Source organism: Hemitrygon akajei, chromosome 3, assembly GCF_048418815.1.
Source record: "Hemitrygon akajei chromosome 3, sHemAka1.3, whole genome shotgun sequence".
NCBI lineage: Eukaryota > Metazoa > Chordata > Chondrichthyes > Myliobatiformes > Dasyatidae > Hemitrygon > Hemitrygon akajei.
The window spans coordinates 117,127,694-117,145,142 of NC_133126.1; the positions used below are offsets into that span (position 1 = coordinate 117,127,694).

General features: G+C 43.2%; 1 protein-coding gene across 1 annotated transcript in view; it reads left to right on the forward strand.

Annotated features, from left to right (window-relative positions):
- ankmy1 (ankyrin repeat and MYND domain containing 1) overlaps positions 1 to 17,449 on the forward strand; it is a 100,360-nt gene that overhangs the window by 22,697 nt on the left and 60,214 nt on the right. The window contains exons 3-6 of the mRNA XM_073039000.1: positions 3,961 to 4,430; positions 8,528 to 8,744; positions 15,168 to 15,332; positions 16,038 to 16,474. Of these exons, the coding sequence (XP_072895101.1) occupies positions 3,961 to 4,430; positions 8,528 to 8,744; positions 15,168 to 15,332; positions 16,038 to 16,474 (1,289 nt within the window). The remainder of the gene's footprint in view (positions 1 to 3,960; positions 4,431 to 8,527; positions 8,745 to 15,167; positions 15,333 to 16,037; positions 16,475 to 17,449) is intronic.

Consider the following 17,449-nt stretch of genomic DNA (forward strand, 5'->3'; position numbering starts at 1 on the left):
GTGGCATTCAAGTCTGGCGACCCAGGCCTGTACCAGAAAACCAGGTATGATTTGTGGAGGGCTATCTGAAGAGTGTGGATACAATTTCGAATGAGGTTGGAGGTGACGTTTGATGTACGACAACTCTGGCAGGGTTTGCAAGACATTACTTTCTACCAAGCAAAACCCAATAGCATGAATTGCAATGATGCTTCGCTACCAGATGAACTCAATGCCTCCTATGCCCGCTTTGAAAGGGAGAATACAACTACAGCTGTGAAGATCCCTGCTGCACCTGGTGACCCTGTGATCTCTGTCTCAGAGGCTGATGTTAGGCTGTTTTTCAGGAGGGTGAACTTTCGCAAGGTGTCAGGCTTCGTTGGAGTATGCGATAAGGCTCTGAAAACTTGTGCCAGCCAACTGGCGAGTGTATCCAAGGACATTTTCAACCACTCACTGCTACAGTTGGAAGTTCCCACCTACTTCAAAAAGGCAACAATTATACCAGTGCCTAAGAAGAGTAGTATGAGCTGCCTTAATGACTATCGTCCAGTAGCACTCACATCTACAGTGATGAAATGCTCAGAGAGGTTGGTCGTGACTAGAAATGAACTCCTAACTCAGCAAGGACCTAGACCCTCTGTAATTTGCCTATTGCCACAATAGGTCTACGCAGACACAATCTCAATGGCTCTTCACGTGGCCTTAGATCACCTGGACAATACAAACACCTATAACAGGATGCTGTTCATTGACTATAGCTCAGCATTTAAGACCATCATTCTTATGTACTGATCGGTAAAATACAGAACCTGAGCCTCTGCAATTGGATCCTTGACTTTGTAACCAGAAAACCATAGTCTGTGCAGATTGGTGATAACATCTCCTCCTCGCTGATGATCAACACTGGCACACCTCCGGGGTGTGTGCTTAGCCCACTGCTCTACTCTCTATATACACATGACTGTGTGGCTAGGCATAGCTCAAATACCATCTATAAATTTGCTGATGATACGTTAGTAGAATCTAAGCAGAGTATGTACAGGAACGAGATATACCAGATGGTTCAGTGGTGTCGCAGCAACAACCTCTCACTCAATGTCAGTAAGACAAGAGAGCTGATTGTGGACTTCAGAAAGGCCAGGATGAAGGAACACGAACCAATCCTCTTAGAGGGATCAGAGGTGGAGAGTGTGAGCAGTTTCAAGTTCCTGTATATCGAGATCTCTTGAGAATCTTACCTGGTCCCGACATATCAATGTTATAAAGAAGGCAAGACTGCAGCTATGTTTTATTAGGATTTGAGGAGATTTGGTTTGTCACCAAAAACACTCAAAAATGTCTACAGATGTACTGTGGAGAGCATTCTGACAGGCTGCATCAATGTCTGGTTTGGGGGGGGGGGCGGGGAGGCTACTGCACAGGATCAAAAGAAGCTGCAGAAAGTTGTAAAATTAGTCTGCTCTGTCTTGGGTATTAGCCTTCATAGTATCTAAAGCCTCTTCAAGGAGTGGTGCCTCAGAAAGATGGCATCCATTGTTAAGGGCCTACGTCACCTAGGACATGCCACCTTCTTGTTACTATCAGGAGGGAGGTACACACACTCAGTGATTCAGGAACAGCTTCTTCCCCTCTGCCATCCGATTCCTAAATGGACATTGAACCCATGAACACTACCTCACTATTTTTATTATTTCTGTTTTTACACCTTTTTTAAATGTAACTATTTAATATACTTATTTACTTATTTTTTTCTTTCTATATTATCATGTACTGCATTGTACTGCTGCTGCTAAGTTAACGAATTTCACGACAAATGCCGGTGATATTAAACCTGATTCTGATTCTGAATGAACAGATTCAGTTGCTTTCAGAAACTTACCACTTTAAATTCCCACCAGTTTTCCAACACAGGCCCTTTGGCTCTCAATGCCTATGCCGACCTTCGAATGTCTTTCTTTATTAATCATGTTTGCCAGCTCTGGGTCTTAGCCTTGCTGATAAGTGTTCATCTGGACACTTTATAAGTGTTAGAAATGTGCTGCCTCCATTTCCTCAGGTAGTGTGTTCCGGATTACAGACATCCGGGTTGAAATTTTATCCTATAGTCCCATCTAATCATCTTGTCCCTCACTCCTCCCCTATGCTCTGCCCTCCTGCCGAAGGGTTTCATCGACTGTCCTTTTTTCCATAGATGTTTGCTGGCCTGCTGAGTTCCTCCAGCATTTTGTGTGTGTGTGTAGCTGCTTCACTGATCTGACTTTGGACTCCTACACTTTCAATGAAGTCAAATTGAAGAAACTTTGAATGTAATACTTTGCAGTGTTCTAGCCTTAATAATGGGTTCAACATTTACAAACAATCAACAATTCCATACATTTCCAGCATAGTTTTCTCTTTTAATGTCACAATAAATTTCACTCTGTTATGACTTCTCCCTTTGTGCTACCTTGATGTATTTCTCTTTGGAATGTTCCTGTATGGATGTTATGCAAAACAGTTTTTCACAAACCATTGACCAATTTTATCTCCTATTCTCCTTCCTGCTCATCCACCTTGTGCATTATGTGCCTTCTTCACTCTTATTTCACGTTCTTCACCTCGTTTGCCAGTTAATATCCTCTGCCTCTGTTCTCCACTTTCTCTGTTGTTCTTCCACATGTGCCACTGACCAGTTGTGTGTTCCTGTATTTCAGGCTTCTATTTTTGCCAGTTTTTTATATTTTGAGAGGGAACATATTCTCCACAATATTTGGGACAATAAAGCATTTATTTTCAGATGGTAGACTTTGAAATGATTAATGTCAACATTTTAAGATAAATTAGAGGGATTACCAATCTACGGCATGAATATTTTAGCAATCTTTAAATAAGGTACAATAGTAGGGGAAAAGTTTGCTATGGATCATTAACAGTAGTAGCTTTTGTCTTTGCATTGAATTATAGATAATTGTATGTACTGCAGGCCTGTCCAAGTTTGATATAGACAAATGAGACTGCAGATGCTGGAATTTTGAGCAAAAGACTGCTGAAGAAACTTGGTGTGTCGAGCAGCATCTGTGGTGGGGGGAAATGGCCAGTCAGGTCCGGCCATTTGTGTTTGTGTATCAGGTCTGTGTATTTGTGTTTTGTTAGTCTGTGAGATTCCAATTAAAACAGAACAGTATAACACAGGAACAGATCCTTTGGCCCACAATGCTGTGTTGAACTAATTAAGCTAGTAATTAAACACCTAACTAAATTAATCCTGTTTACCTAAACAATGTCCATATCCCTCTACTCTTTGCAGTCACGTGCCCGCCAAAGGGCCTTTCAAACACCTGTGTTGCCTCTACTACCACCCTTAGCAACACATTCCAAAAAACATTGCCCTGTACACCACCTATGAATGTAACTCCTTTTAGCCAAATTGCCTGACCTCAAGCAGTAGACCTATTGACCCTATGAAAAAGATACCGGCTGTCTACTCTGTCTGTTCCTCTCATAATCGTATAAACTTTTAAACATGTCTCCCGAAGTAAGGCAATTATAGTCTTATTATCACAGTTGTTCTGTGATCACATCTCAAATGAAAAAATTATAGCCCGCCACGCAAATAACTTGGCCATTGCTTATAGGCAAGACAATAAGGAATTGTGTATGTTGATCATGTCCACTCCCTGTGAAACACCTCCTATAGGACTGTAGCGTTGTGATGTTTTCTAAAGGTCTCCCAGATTCAAAGTGGTGAATTGAGAAGGTTCCCGCTACTATTCACTTGTTTCTGTACTGTTGGAAAACCTCTGGATGTGCGAGAGTGGGAGCAGTTCTAAGAAATGTGGGACAAAGTGGAACTAGAATCTCATTTCAAGTCCTTGCCCTTACCTCTGATGAAGGTTATGTCATGGGTGGTGAAATGTGCAGTACTGCTTTAATATATGGACCAAAGTCCCTGTGATTCATGTTGAGGCCTTCATTATGGTGAATTTTCTCTTTATTTAGGGGCTTTATAAAGGCGATGAACGTTTTGGACCTGGAGTATTAACCTATCCTAATGGGCGTCAAGATGTGGGGCTGTGGTACCAGAATCGTCTCATCAAGCTGTGTACGACAATAGAAGGAGCCTTCACGGTGAAGGATCACCCATTTTACCAGTCTGACATGGGGAAGCATGTCATCACTATAAAACCTTACAAGGAGAAGTACTCCTGGAGAACTGAACTAGTAGAAGATCCCTTCTCTTCTCCATACAGGAAGCTTCTGTCTGATGACAGCTACAGCCTCCCACCAGAAATTTGGACTTACTCCAATGATACTGATCACTTGCCCCTTACTCGCTCGTACAGGAGAGAAGGTGACAGATATTTCTTCCCAGAAGAAGAGTTGGTAGATGAGGAACAGACAGAAACACTCACTGTTATTAACAAAACTGCTTTGTTGGTTAAAATGCAGATGCACATCCACAGACATAGGTATACCAATAGGGAAATTGGCTAACTCTCAGTATGGTATAATTCACATACTTTGCCCATTTTGTAAGTATTTTCCTTGTATATGTAGACAAACTTCCAGGTGTGTACTCCCTTTCAATGTTCTGGCAGTATCTTGCCTTACAAAGTAAAACTGTGATCATCCAAAATCCTGATGGTTTGGCATCTGGTATTCCCATTCATCTGGATTGTAAGCGAGCACTGGAATGTATGAGGCCAATATCATGGGTATAGGGCCATAGTTAGCCTCGGTCTTGGGAGCACTGGGGCAGTCAGGAACATTCGTAGGTTATAGCCAGAGCTGAGTTCCGGATTGCCCATGTTTTTCAGCCTGCTTTGACAAGCTGAAACTTCCTGGGTTCTATTTCCATCTCCTATTCAAACTCACCAGTTTGGTTACACCACTAGGTGACATGTTTTCAGAAAAAGTGAAATAAAATGTTGGGCTACTCATACAAGTTGTATCCATTGGTCCAGAAAACCAGCTGGTCTGGCAGCACAGAATTTCAAAGGTACCGGCTCTGATCATCTGGTACCTTCAAAAAGCTAGAGTTCCTTTCTGTGAGCCCCCATCTTACAGGTGCTCCAACCTAGCCACAACTCCATTGCAATACTGAGGGTGTGCTGTGCTGATGTAGGTGCAGAATTTCACAGCCAAGTGCTGATTGTTCTCTCAGGATTACAGAAGAGGATGTTATTTGCAAGCAGGTATGTTCTAATACAAGACTTTTCTGATGAGGGTAATCTCTCGGACCTGATACCTCAAAAATAAGTTTATCTAGTGTTCCAACATTCTTTAATGAAGGGAAACAATAGTTTAGTATTTATATAACACCATTCAGCTCATCCCAAAGTCCTTTACAGCCCTTTCAATTGGAGTCATATCTATACTTTGGAAAAAACCAGGAGCCATTTCGCATACAGCATAATGACGCGCATATGTGATCAAGCTTAAGGACTTTGGCCGTGTTGGACTAGCAGATTTTCCATTGACCAAAACAGACTTTTATTTCCCCTTTTTTAAGATGTCAATAACTTTTCCAGTGACCCAGTTAGTTCCAAAGAAGTGCCAGAAACAGAACTGTGGCAGTTTCGGGGACTGACGTCAGCTGGTTTAAAGGAAGTGTGGGAACTGGGATTGCTGTATGGGGAAAGTGACGTTGGAACCAGGACCTTGGTGTGTTAGAGAGAACATGGGTACAGGGGCCTCACCACGCAGATGCCAAACAATCAGAAATTTGGAATGATGAATAACAGATAATTGGAGTTTGACTGTAATCTTTCTTGGTGCTCTTGACTGAATGATAAAATTGGCCAGGGCATTGGGAAAATGCCAAAGTCTTGGCTCAGTAGGTAGCTAGATACAAAGTATTGGCCAACTAACACATTTACCTCCTAAACCAATAGCCAATATTTTGTATGTAGCTACCTATAAGAATGAAGAGGAATCTGAATCAAGCCGTTGACTGTAAAGCATTCTGAGGCAGTGATAGCCTGGACTTTGGTGCAACCCCGGTTGCAATTTGAAACCACCACTGTTTGACTCAGACCCAGGGGTGGGGCCATTCAACCCCATCCACGGGCTGAAGTGAGATGTTCAAGAATTAAATTTTTTTTTTGTGGCACGGATGTAATTCCAACTGATGAACATGCTGAGCAAGTAAGACTGGTGTCTCCAGATATCACCTCTCGGTTACACTCAATCAATTAACTCAGATTCTCAAAATAGGGAATAATGAAGGAATAATTTATTGATGGTCCGTCCCTCCTCTACCTCCTGATCACTATCGAATCCCCACCCAACCCGCATCTACCCCAGAAGATCACATTAATAATTGGTGAGGTTGTGTTTGGACTTCAGTACTTTGTAGATGGATGAAATTACAAATCAAGTAAGTTTTCAGACACAGGAGAGTGATGGTGCTGCAAGATGGAGTTTTAGCGAGGAATTCAGTGGGTCGAGCAGCATCTGTGGAGGGAAAGGAATTGTTGATGTTTCAGGTCAACACCTTGCCTCAAGACTAATAGTGGAAACAGAAAGTAGCCGCCAGGAAGAAGGGTGAGATGGGGCCAGTAAGTGACAGGTGGACTGGGGGGGGTGAAGAACGATGGGCAGAAAGGGTGTGGGAATAGTGTTGGGTGATAGGTGGAAGCAAACAAGGAAGAGGCAGGTGGAGTTGGGCTGGCAGTGCAGGCGAAGGTCTAGTCAGAGGCTGGAGGGTGTTAAAGGCTACAAATGTTGGCATCCGAGTAAGGAAAGAAATAATTAAGTTAACTGCCATTACACCACTGGTGTTTAGGGCACCACTGAAGGTCCTCCCATCTCTGGCAGTGTTCGGGGATTCTTTCGTTGTGTCGGTAGCTTCATCTCAGATTTCACTGCTGTCAGTCACCAAGACCCAGGTACAGACCGGAATATTTTCACACTCAGACAGAGAAGGATTCATCATTGTTTCTGCAACAATTTTGTTTTACCAGTCAGGATTATTAGCCCTGAGCTGAACCTGGAGGACGGTGAGGTGGGGCACTCTTAGTCTGGAGCCTTTAGCCTTTGACCTGCTTAGCATGGGTGACCCTACCAAGAGCCAAAGCAGAAAACCCTGACTCCAGCGTGTAAGCATCCAAACCCAACGGTAAGGTTGCGGTCCTCTTGGAGGGAAAGAGGTAATGATAATCATTAAAGGGTGGAAGAGGAGCGGAAGGAATTGATGGGGGATGGGATTCAGTGGCTGAAATGTGTGGGTGGTATGTGGATGGAGCTGAGGGGGGTGGTGAGAGTAGGTTTTTCTGGTGGGGAAGGAGGCTGGAAGAAGGGTGTGAGAATGGGAACAAAAATGAGAGAACTGGAGTCGGATTGGAAGGGGAGGGAGAGAGAGATAGGAGATGGTGAGGGGGGGAAGCACAGGAAGTAAGGGTTACCTGAAATTAGAAAAAAAAATAATGTTCATGCCATAAGTTTCAGAGAGGGTACAAGTGGTGGGCAAGTGGGTCTTTTCCTCTAAGTTTATCTGTCGTTTTTGAGCATGAGTGCAAAGATTACCATCCAGACCGAGTTAACCAACACACAGTGGTTGCTCTGACTGAAGTTTGATTTTCCGCACACAGAGCAACTACAAAAAAGTCATGGGTGTCTCGAAAAGTTTTTGTTGTTTGTTTTATTCCATTCTTTATTAAAAAAAATTGAACTGAAAGCAGAATCCTAGAATCGTGAAATAAAATCAGAAAGTGGTGATGCGGGAGTGCAGGTGCTGGAATCTGGAGCAAAATCGAATAAAATAAACTGCTGGAAGAATTCGATGGGTCAGGCAGCATCTGTGAGAGGGAAAGGAATTGTCGATGTTCCTGGCCCATCATAATGAAGTCTCGATCTGAAACACCAACAATTCCTCCCTCCCGCGGATACTGCTTGACCTCTGGGAACGCAATGTTGGCGCCAGAATGTGTGGTGACACTTGCGGGCTCACCCAGCGCACCCTAGGGTGCATTCGTTGTTAATGCCAACAATGCATTTCACTGTATGTTTTGACGTACATGTGAGAAATACACTTTAATCTTGAGCAAGCTGAGTTCTACCAGTAGCTTGTGTTTTGCTCCAGAACATCTCCTTGCTGGATATGTTCAGTGCAATAGGGACCACTTTCCATTCCTGACTGCACTATCTTGCCAATGTAATTTATACAGTGCTCTCTGCTTTTGGTGTTGAATATTTCTTGGGAATAGAGTTCTAGTGAGGCATGGTAGTGTAGTGGTTAGAGTAATGCTCTTACAGCAGCAACACCAGGATTTAATTCCTCTCCCCATTATCTGCAATGAGTTCTTGCATTCTCCTTGTGACCATGTGGCTTTCCTCTCACATTTCAAAGATGTATGGGTTAGAAGGTTAACTGATCACATGGGTGTAATTGGGCGGCGTTGGCTGTTGGGCTGGAATGGCCTGTCACCATGCTGTATCTCTAAGTAAATGAAGACTCATTTATGTGGTACTGCTTGAGATGGGCATCCTCAAGTATATCAACATGTCCATTCAAAGTTTGTCACCCTGTGCCCAGGGCATGATGACAGATGTGGCTTCTCCATAGGCACGCACAGACTAAACTTGCGTGGGATGTGGCGGCTGTGATCAATGGGAACCGCGAAGGCTTTGGACCCAAAGGGCCGCTTGAGTGCAGCTCTGAGCAGCTGATCATCGCGGCCGGAGAGGGTGACTACGATGAAGTGCATGAGATCCTAAAGAACAACTTAGTCAGTGCAGATGTGGCTGAGCTTCACGGGCACACAGCTCTCATCGGAGCCTCGGTAAGTAACTGGCCCGTCTCAGTAATAACATGAAAGTTTTCTGCAGTAAAACTCCAGTAATTCAACACATTTGGGACTGTGCCGAATTATTGGGTTTTCTGAATTGTACGTGATCTAATATTACTCTAGCTCATTTTCACATCACTTTTATTGTGGTAGATTTTTCATTGAACCCAGTAAATGTAGTGGTAGCACAGGAAACAAGGCCCTGCTCAGTTGAGGGGAGCAGGAGAACTGGGGCCCCAATGACAGGTGGGAATTGTGGTCTTGCTGAATAGGTTGAAGGACTTGACTGTAGGACAGGTATATACGGGCCGGACAGTGTTAGCAATGGTGATCTTGGTACTTGAAAAGGACGAGAGTACATATCATTGTTGAAAAAGCACTGATTCATCCATGCAAGGTATAAATCTGTTTCAGGAAGTTCATCTGACTAGTTTTATTTTTTGAGAACTTAATTGTCAGGGTGATGAGAATTGCACAGTTAAAGTGCTTCACATAGACCAGAAACATAAAAGCCAATGAGATCCAAAGGTTAGTTCATTTCCAAGAAGCAAAGAGCAATAATCACCAGGTACTGAGTGTTTGCACAGCTGTTGGCAGTGGGATTGTACAAGGTTCAGAGCTCCTTTCAATGCTTTAGAATCAGGAGTGGAAGCATTGATTAAAATGCTTTCAGATGATACAAAAATTGTCCTTGCAGTTGATGGTGAGGAAGGAAGATCTGGACTTGAGGAAGACATCAAGGGGCTAGTCCATTGGACAGAGAAATGGAAGATGACGTTCAACTCAGAGATGTGAGATGTAGTGCATTTGGGAAGAGGAAGCAAGAGAATGCAGAGTACACAGTCAGCACTGAAAAGCATAGAGGAACAGAGGGAGATTAGGTTAAATGTGCACATTATTCCTGACAGTTGGTGATTTAAGGTGAGGCAGGAACGATTTAAAAGGGACCTTAGGGGCAACATCTTCACACAGTAGATAGGGAGGGTACATGGACCAAACTGCCAGTGGGAGTGGTTGAGGTAGCTACAGTTATAACATTTAAAGGGCATTTTGGGTAGGTACATGGATAGGAAAGGTTTAAAGATATATGGGCCACATGTTGACCCATGGAACTAGCTTAGGTGGACTTCTTGGTTGGAATGGATGAGTTGGGTGAAAGAGTCTATTTCCTTGCTTTATAACCCTATGATATGCCAGTCTATAGAATGGAAGAACAAGCACATTACAGTTGAATTGTCTAACATGCTGGTTAAATCATACCTAGAAGATGGCATACATCTTTGATCAACACATCAAGGGAAGAAAGTGAAAATGTCAGCAAGAGTGTTGAGAAAATTTGTGGTGATGTTACTGGGACCAGTGAAGGAATTATTTGCAGGGTGTGTTACCCAAATCCATCTTTGTGGAAAGAGCAAATAGGTTAACAGTCTCAGAGTCTATTAAACTGGTAACACTTGGATTAAACATGAAATGTAACCAGACCTGTAATGGAGTCTCCAAGTGTCTGTTACAGGAACACAAAAAATTCAGGAGCAGGAAGACTAGGACTTCAGGTTTCTCAAGCCTGACCATTCACTATGATCACAGCTGCTCATGCTGGCCTCTACTCCGCTTCTTAGTTCTCCATAACCCTTAATTTCTCAGCGTTCGAAAACTTATCTAATGATGTGGCCTCTACCACCCTCTTGGGCAGAGAATTTCAGAGATTCACTGCCTCGGAGAGAAGAAATTTCTACCAACCTCAGTTTTAAATGACTGACCCCTTCTTTTACAGCTTGGCTAGCCCACCAGTCAGGCCAATGACTGCCTGAGCTTTTCAAGATGTCTGCTAGTCCATGGCTCTGAATTGGTCCACAGCGGTGAAGAAACCAATGTCACACTCACTGTGCCCTCATGGATTTTATGATAGTCAAATGCACATCTTAACTATAAGTTCTGTGAGACCTGATTGCATTTGTGTTTACCCCCAGATTATTCAAAATTTAGTGGGATAGTTTAATTGTCCACCTCGGTTTCTCAAGTTTAATCTATGTTTCACTTCAATATGATGCTAGCTGGTCCTCTTAGCTTATAGCAGTCCGTGATCCAAACCTGGTTATCAGCCGTCTGTTTGATGATACCTGTGGTGTCTGTGTATTTTTGTAATTCAGCTCAGCACAGTTGTAAATTCAAACTTGTAGTATCTGTGATGTTTTGATGCTGTAATACACAGTGAATGGCAGGACCCTGGGGGTGGTGAATGAAGGGACCTGTGTATCGTTCCCTGAACGTGGGAGCATTGGGACACAGAATGGCGAGGAAGGTATTTGCCTTCATCAGTGAAGACCCTGAGTCCAAAAGTTAGAACATCATGAACAAAAGTTGGTTCGGGCTTCACTTGGAGATTCGTGGTCATCACATTACAGGAGAGAGAAGAATGTATAAATGATCCATTAAAGGGCTGAGTGATCAGGAGAGGTTGTATAGGCTAGGTCAGTTTTCCCTGGAGCGAGGAGAAAAATGAGAGCTGGCATGATGGATGCATTTAAAATTATGAATATTAATGTTTTCTAGATCATAGAAATCTACAGCACATTACAGGCCCTTCGGCCCACAGTGTTGTGCCGACCATGTAACCTACTCTAGAAACTGCCTAGAATTACCCTAATGCATAGCCTCTATTTTTCTAAGCTCCATGTACCAACAGTATTTAAAAGTCTCATAAAAGCCCCGATTGTATCCACCTCCACCATTGTTGCCAGCAGTGCATTCCATTCCCAACCACAAACTGTTCCAGCTGCTACCATCTGGGAAATGGTACCACAGCATAAAAGCCAGGACCAACTGGCTCTGGGACAGCTTCTTCCACCAGGCCATCAGACTGATTAACTCATGCTGATACAATTGTATTTCTATGTTATAATGACTGTCCTGTTGTACTTGCTATTTATTACACATTACTATAAATTCCACATTTAGACAGAGACATAAGATTTTTCTCCTCATGTATATGGAGGATATAAGTAATAAAGTCAATTCAATTCAATTCCTAATGCCCTCTTCCAGTTGTTGAAGCTGATGTAAATGCATTCAGTTCAAACACTGAAATTTTGGTGTCTTCAATATGAGTAAAGCATGGTAACGTGGTTAGCAAAACACTTTACAGTACAGGTGACCTGGGTTCATTTCCTGCTGCTGGCTTGTACATTCTTTTCCGTGACCGCGTGGGCTTTCTCAGGGTGCTCCTGTTTCCTCTCACAGTCCAAAGATGTACCGGTTGGTAGATTATTCAATTATTGCAAATAGTCCTGTGATTAGGCTATGGTTAAATTGGGAGTTACTGCGCGGCGTCTCTCAAAGGGACAGAAGGGCCTATTCCACATTGAATCTGAATGAATGGATAAATAGATAATATTGATATTTTCAGCCTTGGCAGTCACATAGGAAATGAATTTTAAAGTGGCAAAATCATAAGTGATATATATTTCAAGGGAAAATGAGGGGAACAAAAATGATATGAATCCTTTTAAAAGTTATTACAGGAAAAGTTACAACTGGGAAGTAGGTCCAAGGATCTAGAAGGCTGTCAGAATGCCATAAGTTAAGTTAAACCCAACCAGGAAAAATGCTTCCAGTTCAGGGCATGAACTCCAGGAGTAATGCCAGAAGTGGCTGCAGAAGGGATTCAGTAGATTGAAACCATGGTGGAAGTTTTCCAGTCGTGGAGAGATTGAACAAGTGGGTTTCTGTGGTTTACATAGAGGAAAATGTGTCTAGAACATAGAAGAATACTGCACAGGAACAGGCCATTCAGCCCAGTGTTGTACCAAACCCAAATCAGAAACATCCTAACACTAATCCCTCCACCATATCCATATCCCTCCATCTTCCTTACATCCAAATGTCTCTTAAAGCCTCTAATGTATTTGTCTCTCCTACCATATCAGGCAGTGCATTCCAGGCATCCACGATTTTGAGTAGATAAACTTACCCCTCACATCCCCTTTGAACTTACTCCTCCCTCGCCTTCAATGCACGCCCTCTCCTATTAGACATTTCAACCCTGGGAAACAGATACTCTCTATCCACTCCATCTATGCCTCTCATAATCAGATCTCTTCTCAGCTCCGATGCTCCAAAGAAAACAAGCCAAGTTTATCCAGCCTCTCATGATAGCACACACCCTCTAAACTGTGCAGCATCCTGGTGAACCTCTTCTGCACCCTCTCCAAAGCTTCAATATCCTTCCTATAGGGGACGACCAGAAATGTACGCAATACTCCATATGTGGCCTTACCAGAGTTTATATTATAAAGTTCCAATATAACCTCCTGGCTTTTGAACTCAATGCCTCGACTAATATGCAAGCATTCCATAATCCTCCTTAACCACCTTATCCACCTGTTTATCCACTTTCAAGGAGCTGTGAACTTGGATCCCGGGATCTCTCTGCTTAGCGACACTGTTAAGGACCTTGCTCTTAACCGTATACTGTATCTTTGCATTTGTCCTACTGAAATGCAACACCTCACATTTACCTGGTTTAAACTCCACCTGCCGTTTCTCAGCCCATATCTGCAACTGATCTCTCATGCTGTAATCTTTGCCGATCTTCTAGATTATCCACAATTCAACCAATCTTGGTATCAACCACAAATTTACTAACCCACCATTCCACATTTTCATCCAGGTCATTTATATACATCACAAACAGCAATGGTCCCAACACAGATCCCTGTGGAACGCCACTAATTACAGATTAATTACAGTAGCACCCGGGAGGCAACACATCATCCTGCTGAATCTTTTGCGGCCACTGAATCTCTTTTCTGTCCCCCTGACTATCGAGTCCCCTATCACTCCCGCACTGCCTGATTTTACCCTTCCCTGCTGAGTCTCAGAGCCGGCCACAGTGCTACCAGCCTGGCTGCTGCTGCCATTATCCGATGGGTCATTCCCCCCCCCCCCCAGCAGTATCTGAAGGGGTATACTTGTTGCTGAGGGTGATGGCCACAAGATGACTGTTTACTGACTTCTTAATCCCTTTAACTCTCCTGGTGGTCACCCCTCTACTGACCGAAGCCAGTACTCTGGGTGTGACCACCTCTTCAAAAGGCTTGTCCATAATATATTCAGCCTGCCAAGTGATCCAGCTCCTAGACCCGGTCAGTCAGGCACTGAAGTTGGGTGCACTTCCCGCAGCTATAGTCAGGGATCTGGGATCCGGAATTCCCACATCTGACAGGAGGAGCATTCCATCCTGACTACTCCATACCAAAAACTAAAAGGCTTGCCTCTCGACTGTTCACACAGTTAAGTCAAAGCCTTCACGCTCTATCGTTGGCCCACTCCGACAGTGACTCCTCCGCTTGAGTCTACCCTCCTTTTCTTTGCAACTGGTGTCAGGCCTCTGATGCTGACATCCATACCTGCATGGTCCAAAAAGACCACTCTTGCCCGATTCTGCACCTTTTGTCCTCTCTCCGTAGGGCTCTGAATCCGACGCACATTCCCCACTCCTCGGGTCAAAAATGTTGCTTAGCTGAGAACACACTTGGAGTGATTTTTTTTAAAAAACAATCAGACATGATGAGGGGAAATTTTTTTTTTACATAGACTCCTTATGTCAGATTAACCCTTGAATTTATAATGTTCTATGGAGCCAGGGAGTGAGATAGCTGGATAGGCCTACCAAAGGCTATCATGGCTAGATATTCTTATTTTATGTGTTTAATCCTATTATTCCTTATTGGTCCTTTGGAAAGTCAAATCAAGGTATGACTTTCATCGTGAATGGTAGGGCCCTGGGGAGTGTAATAGAACAAAGGGATAGTTGGAGTTCAGGTACATGGTTCTCTGAGACTATGTCGCAGTTGTACAGTTGATTAAATCGCAGTTGATTAAATCGCACTTGGAGAATTGTGTTCAGTTTTAGTCACTCTGCTATAGGAAAGATCATGTTAAATTAGAAGGAGTGTAGAAAAGAGTTATATTGCCAGAATTCAGGGTTTGGGTCATATTGAGAGATTGCTCTGGCTACATCTTTTTTCTTCAGAATGCAGAAGATTGACAAGTGATCTTATAGAGGTTTATAACATTGAGGGGTACGGATAGGGTGAATTTCTCTTTTTCCAAGGGCTGAGGAATCTCAGGGCATAGGTTGAAGGTGAGGGGGCAAGGTTTAAGAGAAACTTAAGGGGGAACTTTTTTTTTCATGTAGAATGTGGGGTGTATATGGAATGAGCTGCCAGAGAAAGTGATTCAGATGGTACAGTAACAACTTTTTAAAAACTTGAATAGGTACTTTGGTAAGAAAGTTTCCAAAGTTTATGAGCTAAATATAGGCAAATAGGACCATCTAAGCTGGACATCTTGGTCGGCATGAACCACTGGTGCAATTCCCATCTCCCGAGACCTGAAGTTGGCAATGTTTTACAGATCGCTTGTCACCGTGATATCGTCAACCTGCTGCTGGACAATGGAGCAAATGTGAACAAGTTAAATGACGAGGGTGTTTCTGCACTGAACGGCAGCCAGGCACTTTATTATCCAGTCAGCTGCTTTAAGTGGAAGGGAGTCACTGCAAACGTAGACGTTAAGAAGGTTGGTTTCACTTGTAGTCCATTGAAGGGGCACTCCACTCAAGCCAAAGCTCCATCTTCAAGAATCTCATAATGGTAGGGAACTTGGGGCCTTGACAAGCCTTTCCATCTTGATGTTTGGGCCATGAATTCAATGAGATGACACCTACTGTATATGTTTTTTGTCATACAAAGTTTGAAACTGAAAAGGGCAAACTGTAACCCAGCCAAATTGAGCCCATTCTTCCTAAATCAAAATATTTGTGTTTTTTTTTCTCTATAGACTTTGCTATATTGCTGAGCTTTTAGTAAATATTTTGGTAGCCCCTCACAGGCTCAGTGACCTATGTTCAACACTCGATTGCTGTCTGTGTGGAGCTAACATGTTCTCCCTGTGATCTTTCGGACTTCCCCAGCTGCTTCATTTTCTTCCCATGTCCCAAAGGTGTGCAAAGTTATACTCAGGCCATTTTTCAGTGGTCAAGGTAGGTCAGTTAGTCACTGTAAATTGCCCCCATATATGGGTGAATGTTAGAATATGGGAGAGGGGGTATTGATGGGTGTTGTTGATGAGACTGGAAAGAGCAAGAATGGAATCAGTTTGGGATTGGTGTTGATCAATGTCTAATAGTCATTGTGGGTTCTGTGGGCCAAGTAGTCTGTTTGCATGCGAAATGACTCCAGGACTCATCTTGATAAATTAATTTGAATTCCTCTCTCTCTGCAGTTCAATTACACTGCTGCTAGAAGTTCAAGCAGAAGGAATTTCCAGAAAGAAAGTGCTGGTGAGCTGACAGAGGAGGTGAAGAGGGCCAAAAAGCTCTCGATCTATGACCACAAAATCAGGGTGGGCAGCATCATCCTCAAGAAAACTCCAGTCACAAGCAGTGGTAAAAACGAGGAGTCAGGAGAGGAGGAGAGTGTGACGTCTGAGTTGGATGTTAGCTCTGAAAGGCTGCAGCCACCATCAGCAGGGTCTCCCTCTTCCGGCAGCTCTGACACAGAGACGAGTGACCGCAACTATCTGATCTCGGTTGCTGACCAACAGTTGCGTCGTGCAGCTTATGCGTTGAGCAGGAACAATAAATTCAGAGAGTCGTCATCCCGACGATCTAGTGGTACAGAAGTTGAAAATGTACGGAGAATTGCCCAAGTGAAATGGGAGTAAGTACAATAATAATTGTTTTACAGGGCATTAAGAGCCGCAGACCTAAACACAAGCCAGAGGATATAATAAAGTTAACCTCCTTAGCATTATTCAGGAAATTGTAACTACTTGATGTATTTTACTCCAATTATCTGTGCTCATCATCTTCTGCAGAAGATATTGATTCTCGGTCCCAGTTGCCTTTCTAAAAATCATTTGGATTTCAGATAAAAATCTCCTTATTCTTTCAACCATGAACTGAGGAGTGACCTCTACATGATGTCATCATTACCGAGAGCAGCTATCCTCACTCTTCGTTCTGTAACAGTAGCATTCCGATAGTCCTCTATTGACTACGTATTCACAAATCCTGATGGTCAGCATATGGCACATCCGTGTATGTGTCCTGTGCTCCCATTCAGCTCAATAGGCCTCTAGTTTCCTGTGTTCCCTTTAACAAAAGCAGAGCCTCCCCCAGTTCTTACACTCTCATTCAGCTGACCAGGGTCTGTTTCCTGGGTTCCCTTTATAATTACCAGTAAAACCCTTAAGATTAATGTAAGGTATTACCCATTGTTACGTAAGACTCAGAATCTGACATCCCTAGAACTTTGATGTTGGTCCATTCGATGTTACTCCTATGAATACAGAAACACATCTATATTTTAGGAGCAACACACAAATTGCTGGAGGAGCTCAGTGGGTCAGGCAGAGTATGTGGAGGAAAATGGACAATTGATGCTTCAGCTCCAAAACCATCAAATACTTCTCATACATTAACCCTTTAATTCCCAGAATCATTCTTGTGAACCTATTCAGGAGCATCTCCACTGTCAGCACGTCCTATCTTAGATAAGGGGCCCAAAACTGCTCACAACACTCCAAGTGTGGTCTGACCAGTACCTTATAAAGCCTCAGCATTATACCTTTGCTTTTATATTCTAGTCCACTCAAAATGATTGCTAACATTGCATTTGCCTTTCTTACTACAG